The 23,293-nt window shown below is 41.9% G+C and overlaps 1 protein-coding gene across 2 annotated transcripts in view; it reads left to right on the forward strand.

Moving 5' to 3' along the window:
* nfatc3a (nuclear factor of activated T cells 3a) overlaps positions 1 to 23,293 on the forward strand; it is a 62,458-nt gene that overhangs the window by 30,160 nt on the left and 9,005 nt on the right. Inside the window, exons 4-10 of one of the 2 annotated variants that reach the window (XM_008278576.1) lie at positions 9,402 to 9,601; positions 10,117 to 10,289; positions 10,781 to 10,921; positions 14,526 to 14,581; positions 14,698 to 14,824; positions 16,892 to 17,980; positions 20,570 to 21,390. In XM_008278576.1, the coding sequence (XP_008276798.1) occupies positions 9,402 to 9,601; positions 10,117 to 10,289; positions 10,781 to 10,921; positions 14,526 to 14,581; positions 14,698 to 14,824; positions 16,892 to 17,980; positions 20,570 to 20,709 (1,926 nt within the window). In that variant the 3' untranslated portion in view covers positions 20,710 to 21,390. Of the gene's footprint in view, positions 1 to 9,401; positions 9,602 to 10,116; positions 10,290 to 10,780; positions 10,922 to 14,525; positions 14,582 to 14,697; positions 14,825 to 16,891; positions 17,981 to 20,569; positions 21,391 to 23,293 lie in introns of those variants that run through there. The other variant, XM_008278577.1, reaches the window with a different exon arrangement.

A 23,293-nucleotide genomic window follows, 5' to 3' on the forward strand; every position in this document is an offset into this window, starting at 1 on the left:
AAACTCAGATTTCAGGTGAGCTCAGAGAAGCTTTCCACTTTCAGCAAATCAGTTTGAAAACAGTCTGTTGAACTTTGAACATACATCATTCTGTGCAGTGAAGGTCAAACATCCAGTAGCAGCAAAAATCACAAAAACACATTTTTGAGTGAAGGGGGGGAGAGTAGAGTAATAGAAAAGCTATAACATTTTAAACTTGGTAGATAAGTGTAAGGTCTTGAAGAAATAGTGTGAAGCCTCGTAAAGTGCACTCTGTCTGCAAGGAAGAGGGCTGAAAAAAAACTGTTGCTTGTAGATGGTACCCCAAATAAAGATTTAATCTGTTCTGTGCATCTTTATATTTCACGTGTGGTTCCAACTCTTATCCATGTTACTGGAGGGCAGCTCTGTGGCTTGTCACCAGGTTTCCTTCTGCGCTGAATGCGCTCTTTGAAAATGCTGGGGTAGATAATCAGTCCTTTTCCGCAGTTTGCTAATATTCCGAAAGTTCGTTGAGACACCCTTCAAGAAATTAACATTTCTCCCTGCTTGAACTTGTTTCTGCTCCTTGTGTTGCTTCATTGTTTAAGTCTGTCAATCACAGCAACCACTTTGGTTTGTAATATTTTCTTGGATTTTAAATATTTTCTTGGTTATAAATTGAGTGAAGAAATTCGGCCATGTTAAGAAGGTCATATTGAGTTAATCGGTTTTTGGTCCCATAACCTTTAGTTGTAGTTTTGAGAGATGTGTTGACTGTGCTTTAAAGCTCAAACCACTCTTTTTTTAGCAGTTGAAGTACTGGCTTCATGACTCGTAGTAACATAATCAGTACCGTCACGGAATGGACAAACTTTAGCAGATGAGTTGGGACTTTGTTTACAAACTTGAGAATGTCTCCATCCTGCCATGTAGACACCAGTGCACGGTTTCCTGTGTTCTGCCAGCTATTGACTTTGTTGCTTGATCACGTTTTGGTGGAAGTCCCAAGAGGTGTGTCACTGATCAGACTGTGGTCAGACAAACAATAGGGGCCACTGTGATAACTCTTTTTGTTTTGGTGCGCTGTCAGAAGAGGTTTTGAACTAAAATTTTAAATAAATAGTTCATTTTAGGACATCGTTTTCATTCATTTCATTTTTAAATTGCAAGGAAAAAAAAAGAAATAGCAGGATTTTCTGGTTAAGTCCTCAACACTGATAGTGACACACAATAACAAGGTTTTCTCTATGTTCATATCCTGGTTTGAAGTTATGAAGTAGTAACCAAGCAAGTGGATTTTCTGCATTTCCTTTGACATGATTGCTTATTGTTGCACATAGTTTTGATGTTGACCTTTAAAAACTGGCTTTTCTGCAAGAGGGAAGCATTGTTTCTGTTTAGTCGCCTGCTAGCTGGAGTATCAAGCCTCTAAGTTGCTTTGCATGGAACTGAATGGCTCAGATGATAAGCAGTTTTAGGTCAGTTATTTCTAACCTGTAGTTTTGGGCCCCAGTTACAGGATGTAGCAGCTGTTAAGACATGTAACCACAGAAAATAAGCGGCGTTGAACCGCTAAGGAGATCCCATAGTTTCACTGAAGTCAGAAATATTCCGTTTTAGCTCGTTATTATGCTCCAAAAAGAGGATGTTGGGAGCTGATACTTTTTGTGTACCCACTCGTCTCATTTAGTGACTTTTACAGCAGCACCATGTATTGTTTGGTGCATATTATATATATATTTAAGATTAAGTCATAGATGTAGTCATAGCCTTTGAATTTTGTGTTCTGGCAACAGAAATTCATTTATCTTGCTGTGGGAATAAAACACGAGACTGCAATGTGTTGGGAGTCTGACACCAGCTTTATCTGTTGTTACTAGTAAGGACGACTTGAGGGGGTTGACCAGCTGTTGATCACTGATCTAAAGAGAGACACGGATGTGATTATGCATTGACTGGCAATGGTCATAACAGTCAACTCGTTTTCTCTCTGTCTGTGTGTATGGTAGCCAGAAAAAGACTGCAAAGCATGACAGTGTTTACGTTGAATTGTTTTGACAGACGTGATTCATAGCACTGGGTTCTTTGAGGAATGCTGTGTCTTCCAATGCAAAGGCTGATGCTGAGGGCTAATGATATCGTTAACTACTCACAGTGTAGCTTTCTGATCAGACAAATCTGTTGTTATCCATTAGCACAGCAACCATTTTTTAAACAAAACTGCAACAGAAAACTTCACCTATACAATGTACTGGTTGTCAGAGAAATCTTTGAAATTATTGAACTTATTCTATACAAGCTCTCTGTATTCTACAGACATCAAAACAAGCACTGTGGTATTAAAATTAATGTGCAAAAATGGTTCTCAATATGCTGACAATCTTACCTTTTTAATATAATTGTGCATTGCAGGATGGCTACATCTGTGACTGGCTGTTTTAGCCATTCCTCTGGGGCTGGCTGCAGACCTTAATCGGTACACCTGTTGCTAGGAGACATATAAGTCCAAAGCCTCTCTGGCTGGCTGAAGGCTGAGGTATCCTTGTGCGTATTTAACCAGCTTATTTGAGTGCTGCTGCACCCACACAAATATAAGGAGCCCCTCTGGTATTACCGACGGGGCTACAGATAGAGACAGGCAGACAAAGCAGAAAAAGGCTATCAGATACAGTGAAGAAACAATCATACAGCATAGAAACAAAACAAGTGCACACGAGCACAACATCAGGCTGTGCGGTACAACACAAGTGTGGAAAAATAAATATTAAAACCTGTTGCCACAGTTAATAAATCTAAATGAAGCTATGGTGTCTGGTGACAAGGATTTGAAAGAGAATACGACAGAAGCTGTCCAAGACAGCCTTATATTTCCACCAGCTTGGATGCATTAAATGATTTTGATCCCAGTGCTTGAATGCACGGCCATGACCCCATTACTGTCTGTCTCTGTCATTCACCCTCACATTTTCAGTGTGTCTAATCCCTTCCCTTATTTTAACCATCTCGTTCTACATCTGTTAGTCTACTTTCTTTCTTCTTCTTCTTCTACTTGTGCTTTTCCTTTCTGCCGTCCTGACAGGTCTCTCTCTCTCTCTCACTCTCCGACTCCCTCAGTAGACTGGCTGCCACAGTGGGGAGACACACAGACAACAATGCAGAGCCATGCGGTTTGCACTGTGTGAACTGGCAGGAGCTTGTGTTGCCTTGCCCCAGGGCTGTATTTGATGTAAACATGTTGGAAGCTTGGCTCTCATTTGTTGTAATCAGGCTTAGCGCACAGTGAGAGAACAGTTGCTGAGAGGGGGAGAAGGAGACAGAGAGAGGTGCGTGTGTGTGAAAGAGAGAGTGAACGTGGGGGAGGATAGAATGGGGAATAAGAGGAATTGAGCTTGGACCAGTCTAGCAAGGCCATATACAGCCCTCATGCAGTATACAGTAAACTCTGCTGTGTGTGTGTGTGTGTCGGTGTGTGCGTGTGCATGAACGTGCGCATGTATTGACCTTGTTTAAACAAACAGTCAACCGGCTCCCTGGCTCTCACTGCCCTCCCTAGTGTGCTGGGCAAACAGCAAGCCTGTGTGAGCTGCAGTGTGTGTGTGTGTGTGTGTGTGTCCATAGATCCCATGCTGTGGTGCCACTGTGCCACACAAGGGAAACCACTGCCAGATAAAATGGGCCCTCTCGTGACCTTGACCACCGTTTCTCCTGTTTTTACATCTGTTGCACACACATGCTAGCCAGACTGTCACACACACACACACACACGCACACGCACATACGCACACTGTCTCTCTCTCACACACACATCACAAACCTTTCCAAGGACCACAGTTTACACCAGTCAGTGCGTTTAAGTCCACACATTCTGACACACACACACACTCACACGACACAAGCTTCAGGGCTGTAGTTTACACCAGCGTGAGTCTATGTAGCTGCTCGCACACACGCACACACACACACTCCTGCATACACACAGAGTCTCACCATGGCAACAGCGGAGCAACACAGGGAAACAACTTAGCAGAGTCAGGCGCTCGTTGTGAGAAAGTGTCGAGTTACGGCAGAGGGCTGGAGCTGAGGTAGGTGAGAGGCTAGGACAGGGACAGAGAGGAGAGAGTGACAGAGGGGAAAGAAGCAGGAAGAGATGGGAGGAGGAAGGGAAGTCAGGGTTGGGGAGAAAGCGATAAGGAGAGAAAACAGGGAAATTTTTTTTTTTTTAAAAAGGGAGGATAAAATGAGAACAAGAGGTAAACACAGATAACAAATGGTAGGTTGATGATGATGCACTGTGAGTGAAGAGAGGCAGGGAGCAGGTGATGTTCTCCCTCTCGGCTTTGCACATGTTTTCCATTATCAAAACTCTTGGAGTCAAATGCAGCCCTTACTAGCACAACAGTGTTTTTTGGTATTTTAAACAAAAAAATTTTAGTTGCGTGTTTCCCTCCGCACTTGCTTGTGTGTTCTCGCAGTGATGGGAGATGTTTTTCCCGTCAGCCTGCTTTGCCTTATTACTGGATCAGTGGAACAGATGAAGGCCAAAAATAAGTGGGGACTTTATTTAGTGGGAGCTGAGTATGTAACTGTATCCAGCGGTTTTATTTTAGGGGAGAGAGTTCATCCTAAACTCGATCCACAGTCAGAAGCTTGAAGTCAGAAGTTAGTTACATGCTTCAGTAAACATAGGCCTGGGGTCATGTGACTGATTTTAATGTCACAGTGGTTTAATATAAGAACTGATCTCTATCAGGCGTGAGCGACTTGCTGACTGACCAGATGGGCTCGATGCACTCTGGACAGGCTGAAAGGTGAGGAGTTGAAAGTGCAGAGACCACCCTCCTGTGGCATTTCACACTCAGCCATAGATTTAAGGGGTGGCAGAGGGGTGACTCAGGAATGTGAAACAAGTCAAGGGTGTGTCGTGTGCATTCACTGTCGAGAAGCCTTCTGTGCCAGGAGCATGGTGCAATCCATGTGTGCTTGTTTACACGTCCTACTGTTTGCAGGTGGTGCTTTACCCATTTTCTAAACTGAAAGTGCAAATAGGCCCCCTGAAGTGTAGTTAGACTACTATTTGAGAAGCACATGATATCATTGTGGTCAGCATTTGGTACACACTTCTAATGCTGTCTGAGGGATGTAAAACATAGTGTTTGGGTTGGAGAGCCAACTGCGGCAATTTGAAAGAGCAGGACTAATGAATATCAGCTGATGCTATACTGAAGTATTAGGAAAAAATTGTGCTAAGAACCTCCTGCTTGTGGCAACATGTTTTTTTTTCTTGTACAACTTCCATTACTTATATGCCAGTCCCATGTACTCAACTCTCGTTACTGTATAAACTGTGTTGTCAGGTATAGATATGTACATCAGCTTTATTAATTGGTACTGATTTCTTCTGTGAAGCTGCTTTGTTGTCTCCACTTAAATCAAATTGAACCAAATTAGGAAAACCCCGGACAAAAAAATAATTGTTTTTAGTAACAGCTGTCACTGTGGCAGAGTGACTGAATTAGCCAGGCTGTGAGGTATGTTTCTGTTTGCCCTGGAGTGTTGATTCACTTGAACTGCTGAAGTGAGCCTTTTCTTGCTGGCGCGCTAATCAGGTTTTCCTGGTTGATTATTTGATTTGGAAAGAACTCCTGGCCTGCTAAGTGTGTGTTTGTCAACACTTCGGCTCCACAACAATTCCCTAATGTGTAAAAGAGGACACAGACAGAGGTAGACATGAAGAGGAGATACAGAAGAAAGAAGAGAAAAAAAAGAAGACTTTTCGTTCCATGGTGAAAGTTTGATGTGTTCGCCAGAATTGACAAGCTGGAAAAATAATTTTTAGTTTCTACTTCATTCAACGCATTGTTAAATATGTTTAGCCTCAACAGTTTAGATGCTTAAAAAGACAACCTTAGTACCACGTTGATGCCGTTTTTAAGAAATTGCTTTTAAAAATATGTCATTTTTCCTTTTCGTGGTTTAATTTACATTCATGAAGCTCTTTCGGTTTCTTATTTCTGTCCTTTCTCACAAATACATTCCTCCAGACACTGTTAACTCTTTTTACCCTGTCTGGAACACACATGGTGCTGCGAATAAACATGCCCTGATATATGGACAGACACACACACACACACACACACACACACGCACACACACACACACGCGCACGCACGCGCACGCACTCACACAATGTGTTCTGCAGACACACAGACACATGCATGCACACACATGTGCAAGCACTGTCTGTGTTCCCTTCCACAGTGTGCAGACATGATCATAAAACAAGCAACACAGCCCACAAGACTGTTGATTCCTGTTACTCCACGTTTCTTTGAATCCTGAAAAATTGTGTCATTTATAGCCGCAGATCCATTCAGGCTTGGGCACATAATTACCTGTTAGCTTGTTACTAGCACGATTTATACTTTCATGTGGCTCTTAAGATCTAATGTGGCTTTTAAAGATGAACCCATTACTGGTTATTATGGGGGGGCCTCATGCTGTTCCCTGGTGCAACTTCCTTCCGAATACATTTCATGTGCTGCAACCAGTAGTTTTGAGCATTCTGTTGATTCCAGTGTGTCATGGCTTATGGTGAGAAAGCAGAGTCAGGAATTATCTCAAGAATGCCACATTTGTCAGTTCAAGTTTCAATTTTGGAAAAACACTATGTCCCTCTACGTTTTTATGCTTTGCTTTGAGGAGCCGTCATCCTTGTGGATCGTGTGCTGCCGTACACTCTACACCTCAAAAACCAACGCAGACACATTCCCAAAAGCCATGTGAATTACTGATCTGTTTAGTCATTCACACTAATTAATCCATCACTGAGCAGTTATAAAACACATTTGGAGGATGTGGTGGAGTGTCAACATACCTTAGGGTAGGGAGTTTTTGCTTCAAACAGCCTTACTAAGCCAGGGGGGAATTCTGTTTTAGAAGCCACAGTTTGAAATGTAATCATTGATTTATTGGTACCAATCAACAAACCATTTCCCCCATAATTCTACAAGACCATAACATGAGACTTCCTCGTGAAAATACAAGAACACTTTTAATAGATTTTTGGTTGGAAGTTTGAGACATATTTTTAAAGTCAAGCTATTTGTGAAGATCAAATCACCAATAAATTAGCAGTGCCAATGACGGGGTTATTTTTTCCCTGGGTCTTTTTATAGAAATTTCTTTCAATTTCTCAACTTAACTGGCTATAAACACTGCTTATGTAAACTCAGAGGGTAAATACATGAACATCAAGTGGTACGGTGACTTGTTTGAACGAGACAGTTTCACAAGCTGTATGGTTTTTCTCACAACGGCTAGTATATGATGCTTGGGCCTGCACTTTTTAGTGTAAGCTTGTGTATAACCTTGGAGTTTCCACTTATTAGTCTGAAACACTGTAAGTAAAAGAGAAATGCTCATAATAGGATTAAAACATTGGCACAGGCACTGAGGAGGGCTTTATGTTCACTGCTTGGTTTTACATATATGTATATACACTAAACATTCTTCTTCTATCCACAAAAACTAGGTATGTTGAAAGGGTTAGTTTAGGGTAATTGTGCATCTCCAAGCCTGTTTGGTCTTAAGTGGTAAGAAAAAGTCTAGTTTTGTTTACTCGTCAGAAAAACATTTTTCTCCTGTTTTTTTTTTTGTTTTTTTTTAGTTTAGCTGACATTTGGGATCCAGTGGGTCCTTATTGAGTTCAGTAGCACAGCCCTCTCAAGATAGAGGGTTTTTATTCACTTCAGAACAGTGAATCATTATTAAGATTTAAACTCCACCCTGCCTGCCTAGTATTTGCCTCTAGAGACTCGTCCTCTCACGTAGCCTGCTGTAAACACGGCATATTTCAGTTTTTCCACAGCTTGCTTCAACGAAGGTACCCCCATACCTCGACTTCTTTCACAACAGGGAACTGTCTCGGAAGTAGTGAGCGAGAGCGAACGAGAGGGAAATGCAAAAATGAGCCCAGGCTACCACTAAATCCATTAACAACAGTTCCCATGAACACAGATTCCACTGCTGATTCCAGCTCACCTTTTACCAATGCTGGAAATAAGCTGTGTTTAAAAATACTTCTGCAAACCAGTGTAGTTTAAGAATTGGCTTCAAAGAAAGTCAATATTTTGAAACCATGCACACATTTTTTGGTAGTGCTTGCTGACTGTTTTTCTCACTTGCGTATGTTTCCAGGGCCTGATTGTGACAAATTTCACTCGTTTTATTTTAGCTAGTTTTGGAACAGCACATGACAATTCCCAAGCTACACCCACTTTCTGTCCGTCCAGACACCAAACATTTTGTACTAAACATTGACACAGCGGTGTGTGACGCAAACCTGCAGGGAGGAAAGGGTCAGTAGCCAGCTGTGGTGGGGTTGAGGCTTGGCAGTTCCTGGGGTGAACGAGCAATGAAAGGCCTTGTTCTTTTCTGTTGCCTTCAACGGGCTGCCCTCCATCTGAGCTGGAGGCGTGGGCTTATGAGGGCAGTATGGTGGGAGTGTGTATGTGTGGGGGGGTGCCATCCTGCCGTCACGGAGTCTGCCAAGTACAACATTACAACAGTAGTGGGATTGTGTGGCCTGTGTGTTTGTTCTGTCCCTCTGAGGAGAAAAGGTCCTGCTCTCCTTTCCATCTTCCCCTTGTCTTTACCCAACATGCAACACTTTTCCTTCATCAAACATCTCGCCTGTCTGAGTGGGAACTAAGGTGCCAGCACTCACGGACACCCGGAGAGGACAGCTGCTGCTAGGTGCTCAGTGCCAACCAGATTAGCACGCATGAACCACTGCATTTGAAATGACATTTTTATTGCCATTTTTTTACCACACTGTAACAACTAAAAGCTGTTTTGTATGTATGAAATTAGCATGCTTTCACAGGTTTGTGTTATGTTTTAATTTGTAACGATTAAGTGTAATCGTGTTTCACTTAACATGTTGAAGTGTTTTTGTTTTGATATGTTGCTTAGATTGTCTTTTGCAAGCTTTAATTCAACATCTTGGCAGATTTGTAGGCCTTCATTTATCCTTTTTTGTTCATTTAATTCAGTATTCTTGCAACTCTTGTTTTCTGTGATAGGTAGTATAGGTGAAATGCAGTTTTTTTGCTGTTGTTGAAGCGATTGAGTAGATCAGGTTTTCCCTAAAAATATTTCCTTTAGAAAAAAGCCTGCAGACGGAAAATTAGAACACTATTAGCTGAAAACATAAGTGTCAAACTGGTTGGAGGCCAAAGCTTCAGATGAATCTCTAGCAGCCCTGCCAGAAATATCACAACACCCTCGACCTGCCATTTAAATTTCCTCCAAAAAAGGGTGGCCGACTGAAAGGGAATGGAAATGAAAAGAGTATTCATTTGTTCACACCTCTCGTCTGGAGCCCAAGGACTCACATCTGTTTTTATTCTGTTTTTCTATCTCTCTCTGTCATGTCTCAGCTCATTGGCTACAGTGAGAAGCCTGTCAACCTGCAGATGTTCATCGGAACAGCAGATGACCGTTACTTAAGGCCGCACGCGTTCTACCAGGTGCACCGGATCACCGGGAAAACTGTAGCGACAGCCAGCCAAGAAATTATGGTCTCCAGCACCAAAGTTCTTGAAATTCCTCTCCTTCCTGAAAACAACATGTCAGCCAGGTAGTTGTCAGAAGCACTTCAGGGTTACATTACTTAGTTATGAGCTTACCACCATGAAGGAAGCCCTGTCCAATGAAAAATAACCACGTTTATGATTATACATGGTTGTAATATCTTCCAAAGGGGATTTTATAGATTTTTCTTAATTTAAACCAACAGGAGGGTCAAGCGCAGAAGGAAAATTTGAGGGTTTCCCATGGAGCAGAGAAACAAACTTTAATAATATATTTATGATCCTGTAACACCAGAATGATTATATTTATATAAGATCTGGTTTCATTTACACTGGAATTCATAACAAGAGATTTGTTAGGATTTTTTTCATTTACAGTGATAATGAATGATATTCACAGGCAGTTTTAATTTGTGATTCAACAATGCCTCTCATTTCCAATCCCCTGCTAAGCTTGTGGTTGGTTTTATCACACATAGGCCTTTACTACTTAAATGTATTTTAGATTCCTGCCATCCCGGCGGTGCTGTATGGGGCCAACTATTTTCCCTTTACCTTGCAGTATTGACTGTGCTGGCATACTAAAGCTGCGGAACTCAGACATTGAGCTGCGGAAGGGGGAGACGGATATTGGACGGAAGAACACACGGGTCCGCGTGGTGTTCAGAGTGCACATCCCTCAACCCAACGGGAAGGTGCTTTCGCTGCAGGCTGCCTCCATTCCTGTGGAGTGCTGTGAGTGTTTACTTCCCAGCCTGAGTCTCACACGTAAAAATATTCGTTCAGAAAACCACAGACAGGATAAAGACACACGCATGGCACACAAACCATATCCACACACGCCTTTATTAGCAAGCTTGCAGTCTGGCGATTTCGAATGTTGATTTAATCTTCTGTTTGCTCTTATTGAAAGTCACTTTAGATAATAACATCTGATAAATGCTACAAATGTAAATGTGCTCAGTTGTGTCTGTGCCCTTCAAGCTTAACAGTCACTTAAGAAGCTACACACACACTCGTAGCACATACACAAACACACAAGAACAATACATTTGGCTTAGTTCTACCAGTTTTGTTAGTGAGTTGTTGAATCCATAGTCATTTCTGGCCTCATGTTATATTGAATTATATGATTTTACAAACTATTGTCCACTTACAGCACTTGAACACAGCTCAGAAAATGATCAACCTCTTTCTTTCTTCAACCATTTCTGCATCTCTCCCAGCCCAGCGTTCAGCTCAAGAACTGCCCCAGGTTGAGAAATCCAGCCTGACCAGCTGTCTGGTCAGCGGGGGAGAAGAGATGGTCATCACTGGCTCCAACTTCTTCCCAGAGTCCAAGGTCATCTTCCTGGAGAAAGGCCCTGGTAAGTGCTGTGTTCACACAGCAGCTTAGCCTTGAACTACTGCTGCAGAAAGAGCTCACGCCAAATGTGTGCAAAATTCTTTTATGGCTGTCTGACAGATTTGTCAAAAGACTTTGTCATTTTTATCCATACTTTGTAAGTCACAGCCCTAGTCTGGTTTCATAGCATTCTTTCACATTCCCCCCTAAAAGACAGTGTATTTTTTGCAGTAGTGCAAAGAAACCCAAAACATAATATGTTGTATTTTCCGTATTTCTACTACACATTGATTTTCTAAATTATTTCTAGAATATGAACTTTGTTGTTGCAACAAGACACTAACATATAGAAAAAATAAATATTTCTTACAAATGCATAAAATTACTCCTGACTTTGACTGGTTTTAAAATTGTTAATGTGTGTGCATCAGTTCTCAGATCACATCAGTCATTATTTAACATTTTGTGAAATGCTAAAAGTAAATGTTTTATTAAGTTTATGTGATGAACTCATGCTTCATATAGAGCAAACCCAATTAATGCATTTGATAAACCAGTGAGAGATCGTTATTGCTGCACTAGAAATTCCTTCTTGCACCACCTGTGTAGAGAGTTTGAGACCAGTATTTGTGGCTTTAAATGTTGCTTGTAGCAGTTTAATAAATACCTGGGCTGAAGAGATTACTTGGTAAACTCCCTTTGGTTTTCATCCTGCTTCTTTTAAGTCCTTGTCTTTTGTCTTGTTCTTTACCTCTGTTGCACATAACTCTATTATAAAAACACATGTAATAGCTGTTACTCGGGATGGAAATTTTAAATGGATGACAGTTGTTGAGCCAGTCTCTGCCTGCCCGAGGTACCTTTGTGATGTAGCGCAACAGAATCAAGTTCACACATGGCAGAAAGTTGAGTGGTGTTGTTTTTGTGCGTGAGAGCCATTCTCTAAGATTTTCAAAAAAAAAAAAAAAAAAAAAAGCTGCCTGGAGGAATGTGTTTATCTTTTTGAGGTGTATCAGGTGAAGCATGGCATAGAAAAGTAGCAAGAGGAAACCTTGCGCATCTTGCATAGGGAGTAAAGCTGGGTCCTATGGTGCACGAAGGCAGTCAACTGTGGAAGGAGACAGAAACAATATGAAAGGGGAGGGGAACGTGATGTTGATTAGGTTTGTGTAAATGATCCCCCTCATCATGACTAATCCGCCCGCTTTAGTGCAGAAAGGCACTGATTGGAGTAAGTATTGGAATGGAAGAAAAGGAAAAAAAGAGAGGCAGTGACAGATATTTTTCCACCATCTCTCATAATTGAAAGACAACAACATATTCAGGAAGAGCAGGAGAGACTGGTCTATTGTTTCATGTACACAGAGATTATGGGATGGTACTAAATGACTTTGCTACATATAGAAACAGATCCAAGCAGTTGTTCAAGTGAGAGCCTGTTAAAGCAAATAAATGTCAAGCTGTAATAACATTGTTTGGGTTTGCTATCTTTTGGTTTGCTTAGCTTTAGTGTGATTCCTGTTTTTGCTACCTTAATGCAGCCTTTACTATACTACACTGCCAAAGGCTTTGATCTTCATTTGTAAATCTTGTTTTAAATTCAGTTGTAGATGCCAATCGTATATATATATATATATTTACACACACACACACACACACACACACATATATATATGTATGTGTATATATATATATATATTTGAAAAGGGAAGACTAGTAAAGGGAAATTGTAGTAACTGAAGTGGGCCTCTAGTGACTGTATTTACACATAAACTACTACAAGAATGATTTTTTTCTTGGAGTGTTTGCATGCTAAATTGATGTATATTTTTACATAAAACCTTGACCTAAAATATTAGTACTTTGGAGTTTCTAGACTTCATCAAACACTGAAGTTAAAATAAGCCCATAATTGGTATAAGTCTTTCGGTTTTACAAGCATGAATGTTTACACAAGGGATTGGACTTTAAAGGCTGCAACACTGCCTACGTTGAATAGTGACTAATACAGCATGGGTACTACTGTGTTGTGTTAAAAAAGCTACACAACTGTGGCTTTTTACAAAGACATAAAGGCCCACGCTTGTAACATAAACAGTAATCACCTTCTTTATTTTTGTTCGATCTTCCGGCACAACGGGTGTACGGTCTTTTCCCTTCTGAGCAGGGTGCGTAAAGTGTTTCGATGATCCAAGTCATTGTCTTAGCGTGGTATGAGGTTCCTGTCTGTGCTTGTTGTCTGACAGAGCATGTGGGGCCCTTGCTCCTGCCTGTTGAATGTCAACAAGCTGCACTGCAATAATGCACTGCTGTCAGCTGCAAGACATTCAAGGTCATTTGCTCATTGGAAAAAAAATACTCTGTCATCAACAAGTTAAGCTCTTCCTTCACAATAGAGAGAATCTGTTTTGGGTTATGACTGTCTAATGTGCCAGTGGATTACGACTACTAAGGCTAATGTTCTGGTGAGGTCAGTGCAGGTAAATCACCTACTTAAAACTACAGTAGAGTGGATTTTGGTAAAACGTTGAATAGCCTAAATGTACCAGGGCTTACAGTCGAGTGCTTGCTTTGTTAGAATCTACATATAGGCCTGGCCTCTTTGCAGACATGTTGCAGATGCCTGGCAGTGGTATTTGAGGGAATCCTTTGGGTTTTGTGGAAGAGGCCATGCAGGTGCAGAGTGTACTTGCACCATGTGCGCGCCATAAAAAGGCAACTGCAAATAAATTTTCTTGAGCTAAGAGGCTATTCAGTAGTTTAGCTGTCTGAATTTTTATTCTTCTTGATGCTGCAATGATTGTGATTTCTTCCAACCACACAGGCAAGCCTGTCACTGTTTTCACCCCAACTGCTTCCCTTCGAGCAGCTGCCCCTAAGATGTCTGGCCAAATAATTAGATCCCTCATAGGAAAACTGGAAAGGATGTTTTCTAGCCAGAAACCTGGCAGTGTGTAAAGACATTTTAAAATAAATACAATTATTCCACTGCTTTCTCCATAATTTTAACCAGGCCAGACAAACAGCAGGATATTTGGACATTTGATTACTATTTAATAGCTGCTAAGATTTTCTCCATGGGGCTTCTGGGCCTTTAAAAACGACATAATTTAAAATGCTTTTGATTCCCTAGAACAAATTGAAATTGTGTGCTTTTTCTGAAGCCTCATGTGGTTCTTAAGCCCTGTCTGTCTGAGAAAGCACTGCACACTGACATCATTTAAGAAAATTGAAAGAGAGAGCTGCTCCAGATGGGGGAAAAATAGTTACAAATATTACACCATGCTGAAAAGATGTCTACATGAAAATGCAGCAGTCACTGGTGATCATGTCAGGCCTGGGTTTATAACTGATTCTGTATAAAGCAAAATTATTGTCCACTATTCTTAAAAAACAAAAAAAAACAAGTATTCTCTGTTGTCCTTGGCTCGACCAGCACTTGTAGTCTTTTCTGATGTATTGGTCTGATCAAATGTGACTTGTCTTCTTATAATGTCGAAACAATTCACATGTTCATCTGCATAAAAGTGAGACAGTTTGCAATACCATATTTTAAGCTTATGACACTAGAATTGTCACTGGTTTATCCGTGTCTTTTTTTTTTTTCTCTTAACCATTCCTTCTAGATGGACGACCACAGTGGGAAGTTGAGGCAAAAATAATCCGTGAGAAAACTCAAGGTGTAAGTAGATGCTTGTTTTCCTGTATGCATAAACTTCTACACTATTTGCATCTTGATTTGTAAATTGTGCTTTTTCCAGACAAATAGTGTATGCCAATAATGTCATGTTTTTGTAGTCGTGCATTGTGGTGGATGTCCCTCCCTACCATAGTAAGACTGTGAGCTCAGCTGTGCAGGTGCAGTTTTATGTCTGCAATGGAAAGCGGAAAAGGAGCCAATCGCAACGCTTCACTTACCTTTCAGGTGAGTTGAGAGGTGATTTTTAGAACACATTTGAGACCCTCGAGATGTGTTGTTTTGTTTGACGCTGAATGTCAGAAAATGACTACTCTTATGCTGTTTTTAGTCGTTACACTATTAGAGTCATTTCCACGCTGAGATACTCCCTGAGGCTTTACTTTGTGTCGCTATCTGCTGCTATGAATCTCCCAGTTAAATGACAAGAAGTTTGACTGACGGCAGAGACAACGTGCTCATCGTGCTGCACACTTCTCCACAGGGGCTTTGCTAACCTCGTTTCTCTCTTTCTCTCTCCAAAGAAAGCATTGCTGTGGTTTAGAGGGGACTCTTCCACTAACAATAACATTAACACCTGCCAACTGTATATTTTGTAAAGCCTCCTCAGACTCCCAAGCCAACCTTTTCTTTTCTCACATGCACTGCATTTGCATGGGGTTTTATGATACAAATCTTTTGCTATCCAGGAAACTTTTACAATATGTAGACCATGATCTGTGGTTTCATGCAATTCTTTTTTATTATAGCATCAAGGAAACTTAGTGTTCATAATATTTTGATCTTAAAGTCCCTTAATGTTTTTCATTAAAGTCAAATCCGTGCCTTGTTATTCGATATTGTTATTGTGTTTTTTTTTTTCCTTTAAAGCCAGTCAGACTGAAAACATTGTTGGCGGAATATAATGACATGTGAGCGTTTTGTGCAACACATCCAAACCCTAACTTTCACCGCAACAGTGTATTATATTGGTGTGTGTGCACGCCTGTGTATGCGTATAAGCGGCCTTGCCCATCCACCCACCCAGTGTTTCTGTTTGCAAGCACGCCCACTCGGCACAGGCAGTTCCTGTTTTCCCCCGTTGACAGATTAGAACAGCCAATCAGAGCAGAGTGGAATAACTCTACTCTGTCAGTCAAGCTGGGTCGCTAACACCACTAGTGTCACCACGGACACCGCCTGCTTTATTGTGGCAAAGAAGGAAAAAAACTCAGCCAATCAGTTGTGTTTCATGTTTCATCATGGGCTCTGCTGCAGAGGCCCTGTCCCATTTTAAGGATGAACTCTGAGAAAATTTGCAGAAACACTGACATGTATATTTTGAAAATGTGAACAAAAGGCCCTTTTCTTCCCTTCTGTTATTCTCTGAAATTGCTGCATTGTCAATCAGATTACAGATTTTCTTAAAGCTCACATAGTTAGACTCATTTTTTGTATTAAAGGTGGGGAAAAAAAAGAAAACTCCCTGACTTCAATTATACACAGCCTTGTTTAAATATAAAGTACATCACCCTTCTCTTACCCTTGATGTCCCCTGGCTCCATTTTCAGCCAGAATAAATCCCGTTTGGCTTTTCTGTGCCTCTTGCCTTTCAATCCCAGAGGCATGACAGGGTGAGTAGAGGGCACAGTCAGTGAACTCGTTTGTTCTGTTGGTCTGATCTGGGCTGGGGGGCATTCGGCTCCTCTTCCCACACAACATTTCACATGATGGCACCCAGACTGACAACATATGCTCTCCCTCTGATTCAGAGCTGGATAAAAATAAAACTCACTGTCACAAGGCACCAGATTGGGAAATAGGTTACCGATTGGCATAGCACTGCTCTAAGCTGTCACAGTAAAAGGGAATGGCCCCATTTACTATGAAAATGTCACTCTGTTTTTGGGAGGCTTTTTTAATCAGGGAGGAGACCTATTTCAGAATCCATACATTTCAGAGATTGTGTTTACTTCTTTCAGAGTCTTTTACCGTATTTCTTTTCCGGTTTTAGTGAACATATTTTAGCTTTAAAGTCACAGATTGATCGACTTCATGGGGGTTGAGAATGTGGAAAAACTTGAAACAGCTACTCCCTTTTTTTAGCAAGTTGAAGTCTCTGGACTTCTGTGCCTGAAGCAAAAATAGCAGCAACGCTGTCGATGTTGTGCAATGCCGTGACATGACAAATTTATGGATTACGTGTCTTTTACCACTTGTGTTGTAGTATTTGATTCATAGACATAACTAATGATGTGTTTTTCTTCTTTTGTCACCTCTCTCTCTCCCTCTCTTTATATACCTCTCTCCCTTCAGTGATGGTTAAACAGGAGCACAGAGACGAGCTGGACCTTACTGCTGTACCCCCCATTTCCATGCCCCTGGCACATGCTGCCAGTCTGGTGCGCACCCAGCTGCCTTCTCCTGAGCAGGGCCACCCATCGGAAAACCTTCTGTCCAGCTCCCCTCACGGCCTGGGCACAGGCTCCGGACCTGGCCTGCTACCCCTGCAGGCCCCCTGCTCCTCCCTGGGCTCCCCGTCTTTCCAGCACCTGCCTCACCTCCAGGGTCGCAGTTTGCACCACCCCCCTGCAGACTGCCACATGACGTTCCACTCGAGCTCTGCTCCTGCTCCTCTTGCTGCCCCTCCCCGGCCCTCCTACCAGCCTATGCAACACAGCCACAGTCACGGCCTGTCCTTTAACGGCCAGCCCAGCCTTCCTCCTCAGGGCTATGAGAGAATGCCCTTTCAGCAGAGCCCCAGTGCAGCATCACACCCAATGGGCATGGGAATGGTGTACCCCTCCTCCCCTTGTTCCTCGCCGTCTGGTCCCTCCTCCGCAACCACCAATCCCATTGTTGGATCCCCTCAGAGCCAGCAGCCCCTGCTCACCCCCTCATCCCCACATCTCCACACACTCGGAGGCTATCACTGCTCTCCAAATCCCACCCAGGTGCCCTCTCCAGGTGGGCACCCCCTTGCCGGGCAGCACTCCTCCCAGCTGCAGAGGGCCATGGGCTACCACCCAGTAAGTCAAAGGTCAGCTTCCTGTCCCACACCATCCAGCGCCCCTCCACCACGGATGATCCCCTCTCCCCACTCTGGGCCTTCTTCTCCCCAACTCCACTCCCTGCCCTACCAGTCTCCCACCTCATCCTCCCCAACCTCAGGTGGCAGTCCTTTGGGGGCCATGCAACAGCAGCATTCAGGACAGCTATCTCCCCAGGCTACAAGCCCAGTCATGACCAGCTTGTCCCCGGCAGCAGTGGGGCCTCTTGTTCATCCTCTAAGCCCTCAAGGGCCTTTTCCCTCAGACGGAGAGAGGCTGAACATCAAACAGGAGCCAGAAGACAGGGAGCCCACCTTCCGCTCCATCGGCCTGCAGGACATCACGTTGGATGATGGTGAGATATACGTTGTCATATTTACCACAAAGCATCTATTATACTGTTTTCATCTACCTTTTTTTTACCGTGAGTCAGTGTCCACCTGGTGTCTCTATCGCACAGTTAAACACTTGGATGCTTTAGAAGCAATAAGGACTGATTCAGAGCAAGCTGCCTTCACTACTTTGATTGTCAGTCCATAAAAAAATGACAAAGATTAGCAGGTTATGAAAAGTTGAATGTATTTACATTTGACTCTTTATGCAGTGACACAGAACAGGCAAGACCATCAGAAATAGATGGCCACCATCATTCCATCAACCTTTCACTTTGTTTTCTAGTGTTACTTTCCTTATTTAGGTCTGTCTTGCTCTGTGTGTAACTGTAAATCTCTGACTCTCATTCTTCTGTTTTCTGTCAGTCCGGTCTTGTGCACTCATTATCACATTTTCCTCTCTCACCCCGTCCTTTAACACGAGATATTTAAAGCACAACCATCTGTGATCAATCTCATTTTCGGTCTGAAACAAGGGACCGCTGGGGGATTAAATTTACCCTACAATATGTGACGCACAAGATAAATTTGTATCTGATGATGTAAAACAATACAGGGCACCAGTTGTTGTATTTTGAAGGGGCTGAAACCTTGATGCCTGATAACAGTGATAGCGTTTCATCTGTCATTGCAGCGCGCACTTGTGTACACAGGTTCATTACAGAGGGGTCCTGTGACTTAGTATTGGGTAACATAGACACAATAGGACTGATAACTGTAGTATCATATTAAAGGCCTAATTGTGAACTGCTAAGCTTTTGTATCTCTGGCAGCAGTTTGGAGATTAATTACACTTTGAATTTTTTTGGCTTCTTGGAATTGGTAAGAGCGAGAGGATTGCATCATTTTGTGCTACTTGCAAAGAGCGTAGCTGGAACTCAGAGCGTACCGTTGTGTGCTGCTGCAATAATTACATCCTGTGTGTGCTTGCGTTTATGTGTGCGTGTGTGTGTGTACTGACGTTAAAAAGTCTAATTAGAATGCTCAGGAGAACTTGTTGACTTAACGATTGACCATGAAGTCAGCGCGTGCATCAGCACCTTTTTTCTCTCATCCATGAACTTCTTTACCTAAAATATGGTAATCCAAACTGTTCTAAATCATCCACCTCCTTATCTGCCATTCAGAGCCTCGCCTGGTTTTGTTAACCTCAGTGCCATATTCAGATGAGAGTCCTAAAGATTTAGGGTTAATGAGTAGCCTGGTGAAGCTGTGTCAGGGAGGTGCGATATTGTGTGTTAGCAAGGGTCAGCCTAATTAACACTGTCAATAAGTCATGTGTAAAAGACTAACAGCCACTGGGGTTCATCAGTGCATAACACTTAAGAACACACATACTCAGTCACCCTTTTCACAGCCTAATTTGTATGCACCCATGAAATCTGTTTATCCAGAAATTTTTCACATGGAGCTGTAACTCAGATGTATTCAGCCTGTCCCTGCTGTCGCACAAGCATAGAGACACAGCCAATCTGAAAGTAGCTGCCTGCACTCATTCTCCTACAAAAAGTGTGAGAAAAGTTTGTGAGTGACACGGTTCAGCCGGGAATGTAAGCTCTCCCTCTGAGCCTGTGGCTAAAAATAGCTTTCTGTGCCAGCCCAGCTCTGTAGGCCATGTTTTGAAGTAGCAACGTGGAGTTTCACCCAGCTCTGAGTTTTAGGAGGTCGCAGCACACTCTCCAAAGTAGACCACATTCACCCCAGTCTGGCAGACAGACTGGTGAGGATGGACACAACTGCAAACATATGTGAATATAGAGCACTGTACGTGCACAAAAGTCACAAAGCATAATGTTACACCAGTACGCTGTCTGTTAAAACCCAGAATTAATGTTTTGCATTGTAGTTGAAATTGATGTCATCAGTAGGTTTTTGACATTTGAGATTGAGGTTGCATCATCTTCCTCTCTTCATCTCTATCATCTTCCGTCATCCTGCATTGTATTTCTTTTGAAACAATGTGTTTCTGCTTGATCTCACCCTGTATGTTCATCATACATGAAATGAACTCCTGCAGTAGTATCACAGACTAGTTTGAGTGGTATGAGAGCGAATATGAGTGTGTAGAAAACTGCTCTGGTTAGCAAGCAGATGGCCCTTGTGACGCACACCAGAGCATGCTTGAGATGTGTGTCTTGGTGTGTGTGTAAGAGAGAGAGGGTGTATTGTGTTTGTGTGTGTCTGTTTGATGTTGTCGAGGTGTGAGTGTATGCGTATACTGTATGTGTGTGTTCGCGTGCAGAGCAGGAGACACGGGAGGTGAGAAGACAGACTGACAGACAGATGGACAGACAAGTTCAGGATCCAACCCCACTGCTGGGTCACTCAGCCGAGACATTCAATCTGAAATGTACTTGGCATCTGACATTAAAGTGTATTCAGGACAATTTAATGTTTTTCACAGTGTAGAATTCAGATTAGAATTTTCTATTTCACTAAAAGCAGTGGTGCCGTTATGGAAAATTTGCACTTAATGAAAAAGAGAAAACATACATAATGCCATCTTTGAAAATACAGCAGATTTACAGAAATCTATGCTTTATTTTTATTAGACCTTACAATGAAAAAAAGGAAAAGAAGAGATGATGAACCAGAAAAGCAAAGACGGGACTTTTCAACAAAGCAGCGTGGGACATACCTCAATGTCGCTAAAATGTGCAGCTTTGTATATTTCTACTGCTTTGATGTCTGAATCAAAACAGAACAGCGTCTGGTTGGGTGGTGCCTTCATGAAAAATGATCAAAGACAGGTTTTTCATGGTCAGTGTTTGGCACATTTGGCAGAGAGAGCAATCAGAACTTTAACCAAAATACTAAATAGAAGCCCTGATTAGAGGATCTAGGATAGTCATGTGCAGCATAGATTATTGGCAGAACTGGAATATTACTGTTGTATTTCATGAAATTATTAAGATCTATCCCCAGTGTGACTTTCAACCAGTTTTTCCCAAACATCTGTAAACTTATGTATTTCAGTGTCCATAAACACAATAGTTATTTGAATAACGAGTGCTCCTGTGACATTGAGTAAAGTCACTGTGACATAATCTGAAGCTGTTGAGCTGCCAACTTGTGCATTTAACTAATTAATCAGCATGTGACTTGTGTCTTTATGATTGCAAAGCATGCATGGGAAAGGATAGCGCGTGTGTGATTGTCTGTGTAGGCGCATAAGTGGTTACTGTAGTGTCGGCAGTCTGCGCAGCATGTGTCCACAACAAAAGCTGGTCTTTTGTTGGTCCTGCCCTTCCCAAACGCATAGCTGCCTCAAACTGTGAGCGCTGCTTTGAGGGTTAATAATAGGCCGAGTCCTGCTGCCTGCACTCCTTGAGAGAGACACTGACTCAGATGTACACACAGACGCACATTATCCTGTAGATGCAATCAAAAACACAAGACATCTTTTAAATATATGTTTTTATTGTTCTGTTTTTCTGTCTTTACAAGGACTGCATTGAAATAGACAGCAGCTGTTGCTAAAATCGTGCAGCGCATGCATATTGTGCTACACAATAGCTCTTAATCTGCTCTTGACTTGTTTATTTCACTGGTTTATACGAGTTACCTTGTTACTCAAAAGCCTTGCATGCATGCACTGTTCATTTTCTGATTTCAAATATTCACTAAGCAGCATTTTTAAACAACAACTTTTCCCTTTCAATTTTGAGACTACTTAGATGACAGGATCAAGATTACTCATTTCTTTTCTGTAAAATATGACAATGCAGTCAGCAGTCAGTTGGGCTAGCTTAGCTTAGCGTCGTGTACGTACTGGAAATAGGTTGGCGGAACAGCTAACCTGCCTTTGCTTTAATGTGGCAGGTTCCACCCACGACCTCAGGAGTATGTCTTGTTAGTTTAAGCCATACAAAACATGACACATTGTGCTTTCACTGGGGATGTGTACCGGATCATTTCTTGGTCGGAAGCAGCTATTTCACGAAACCTCCGCTGACTGCATTTCCAAAACTGTAACAGCAACATGTTTTAGTTCCTTAGTCAGCTCTAACTGTACTACTGGTGCCACGCTGGCAGGAGGATTTTGTAACCTACAGAGAGAATAAAAAGAAATGTTTCCCCATTTCCAGTATTTTGACGTTATCATCTGCTGGTATGGGTTTTCTCATGCTGTTGTTACAAATCAAAACTAGTCATTCTTTGTAATGAGAAAATTTTGAGAAAATGAAATTCAAAAGCAAAACTCTTGTCTGTTTAGTTTTAGATAAGAAGTCTTCATTTATTCTTAAAGCAATAATGCCAAAAGTTCCCGCTTTCGTATCTGCTGTTTTTCCTGCTCTTTAAAGGTAACATCTACAATTCTGGAGTGTTGATCTTTATCTAGTTTCTTTAATATCTGGACAGTTAGCACATGTCAGATTTGAAAAGTTAGCAGACCGTGATGAGATATTCACAGAATTTGACCCCCCCCCAAAAAAGTCTTGAATTTAAATCGCATGCTCTAATTTTAAATACTATTCACTTTTTAGACAGCTGCTCTTTTCTTCTAATCTGATGTAGGCTCCTGGGATGCTGCAAAAAAAAGCTGGGAGCTCTAAAACACGTAAAGCAAGTGTCAAGTGAGTGGCCAACATCTAGCTGTTCAAAATAACTTGAATGTTTTTGTCAGTAGTTGGCCCACCAGACCAGGAGTAGAAAACACAAGTGAATATTGGCTTTACCTTTGACAGGTAGCAAGAAGTCTAACTCCAAATGTATCCCAAATAAAATTAAACATGAAATTCAACTTGGAAAAAGCCTTTCGTATTTTGCTCCATTTGTAAGTGATCTTGCGTCACCTTTTTTTACCCTTTGGAAAGGTCTAAAAAGTTTATTTGTAAATTTTTTACCGTCCACAGAATTCACAAACTACACTGACTAATTGGTAACTTTAGCTAAGCAGCCTTTTTGTGAAACATTACACGTGCATCAGACAAACATGTTTTTCAGAACTGTTCACTTCTGATATTTGTGTATAATGTGCGCAAAGCCAGGGAGAATTGTAAACATAGCTGCAGTTGATTTAACTGATTATTCGTATGAAACAAGAAGAAGTAAATTGTCCATCGTTGTTTTGTTTGTGTGCTCGTGTGTGTGTGTGTGTGTGTGTGTGTGTTTGAGGCCATCATCTGAGTCAGAGGCTTCATCCTGCCATTAACCAACCAAAACAGTAATAACACTGAAGTCTTGATTCAATGGTATGAAAAAACAACAGTGAAAGGAAAATACGTTTCCATCAAATGCTGCTGCTGCTGCTCTTTAAAAACAATGGCAAACAT

Source organism: Stegastes partitus, unplaced genomic scaffold (assembly GCF_000690725.1).
Source record: "Stegastes partitus isolate 25-593 unplaced genomic scaffold, Stegastes_partitus-1.0.2 Scaffold127, whole genome shotgun sequence".
NCBI classification, from domain to species: Eukaryota; Metazoa; Chordata; class Actinopteri; family Pomacentridae; genus Stegastes; species Stegastes partitus.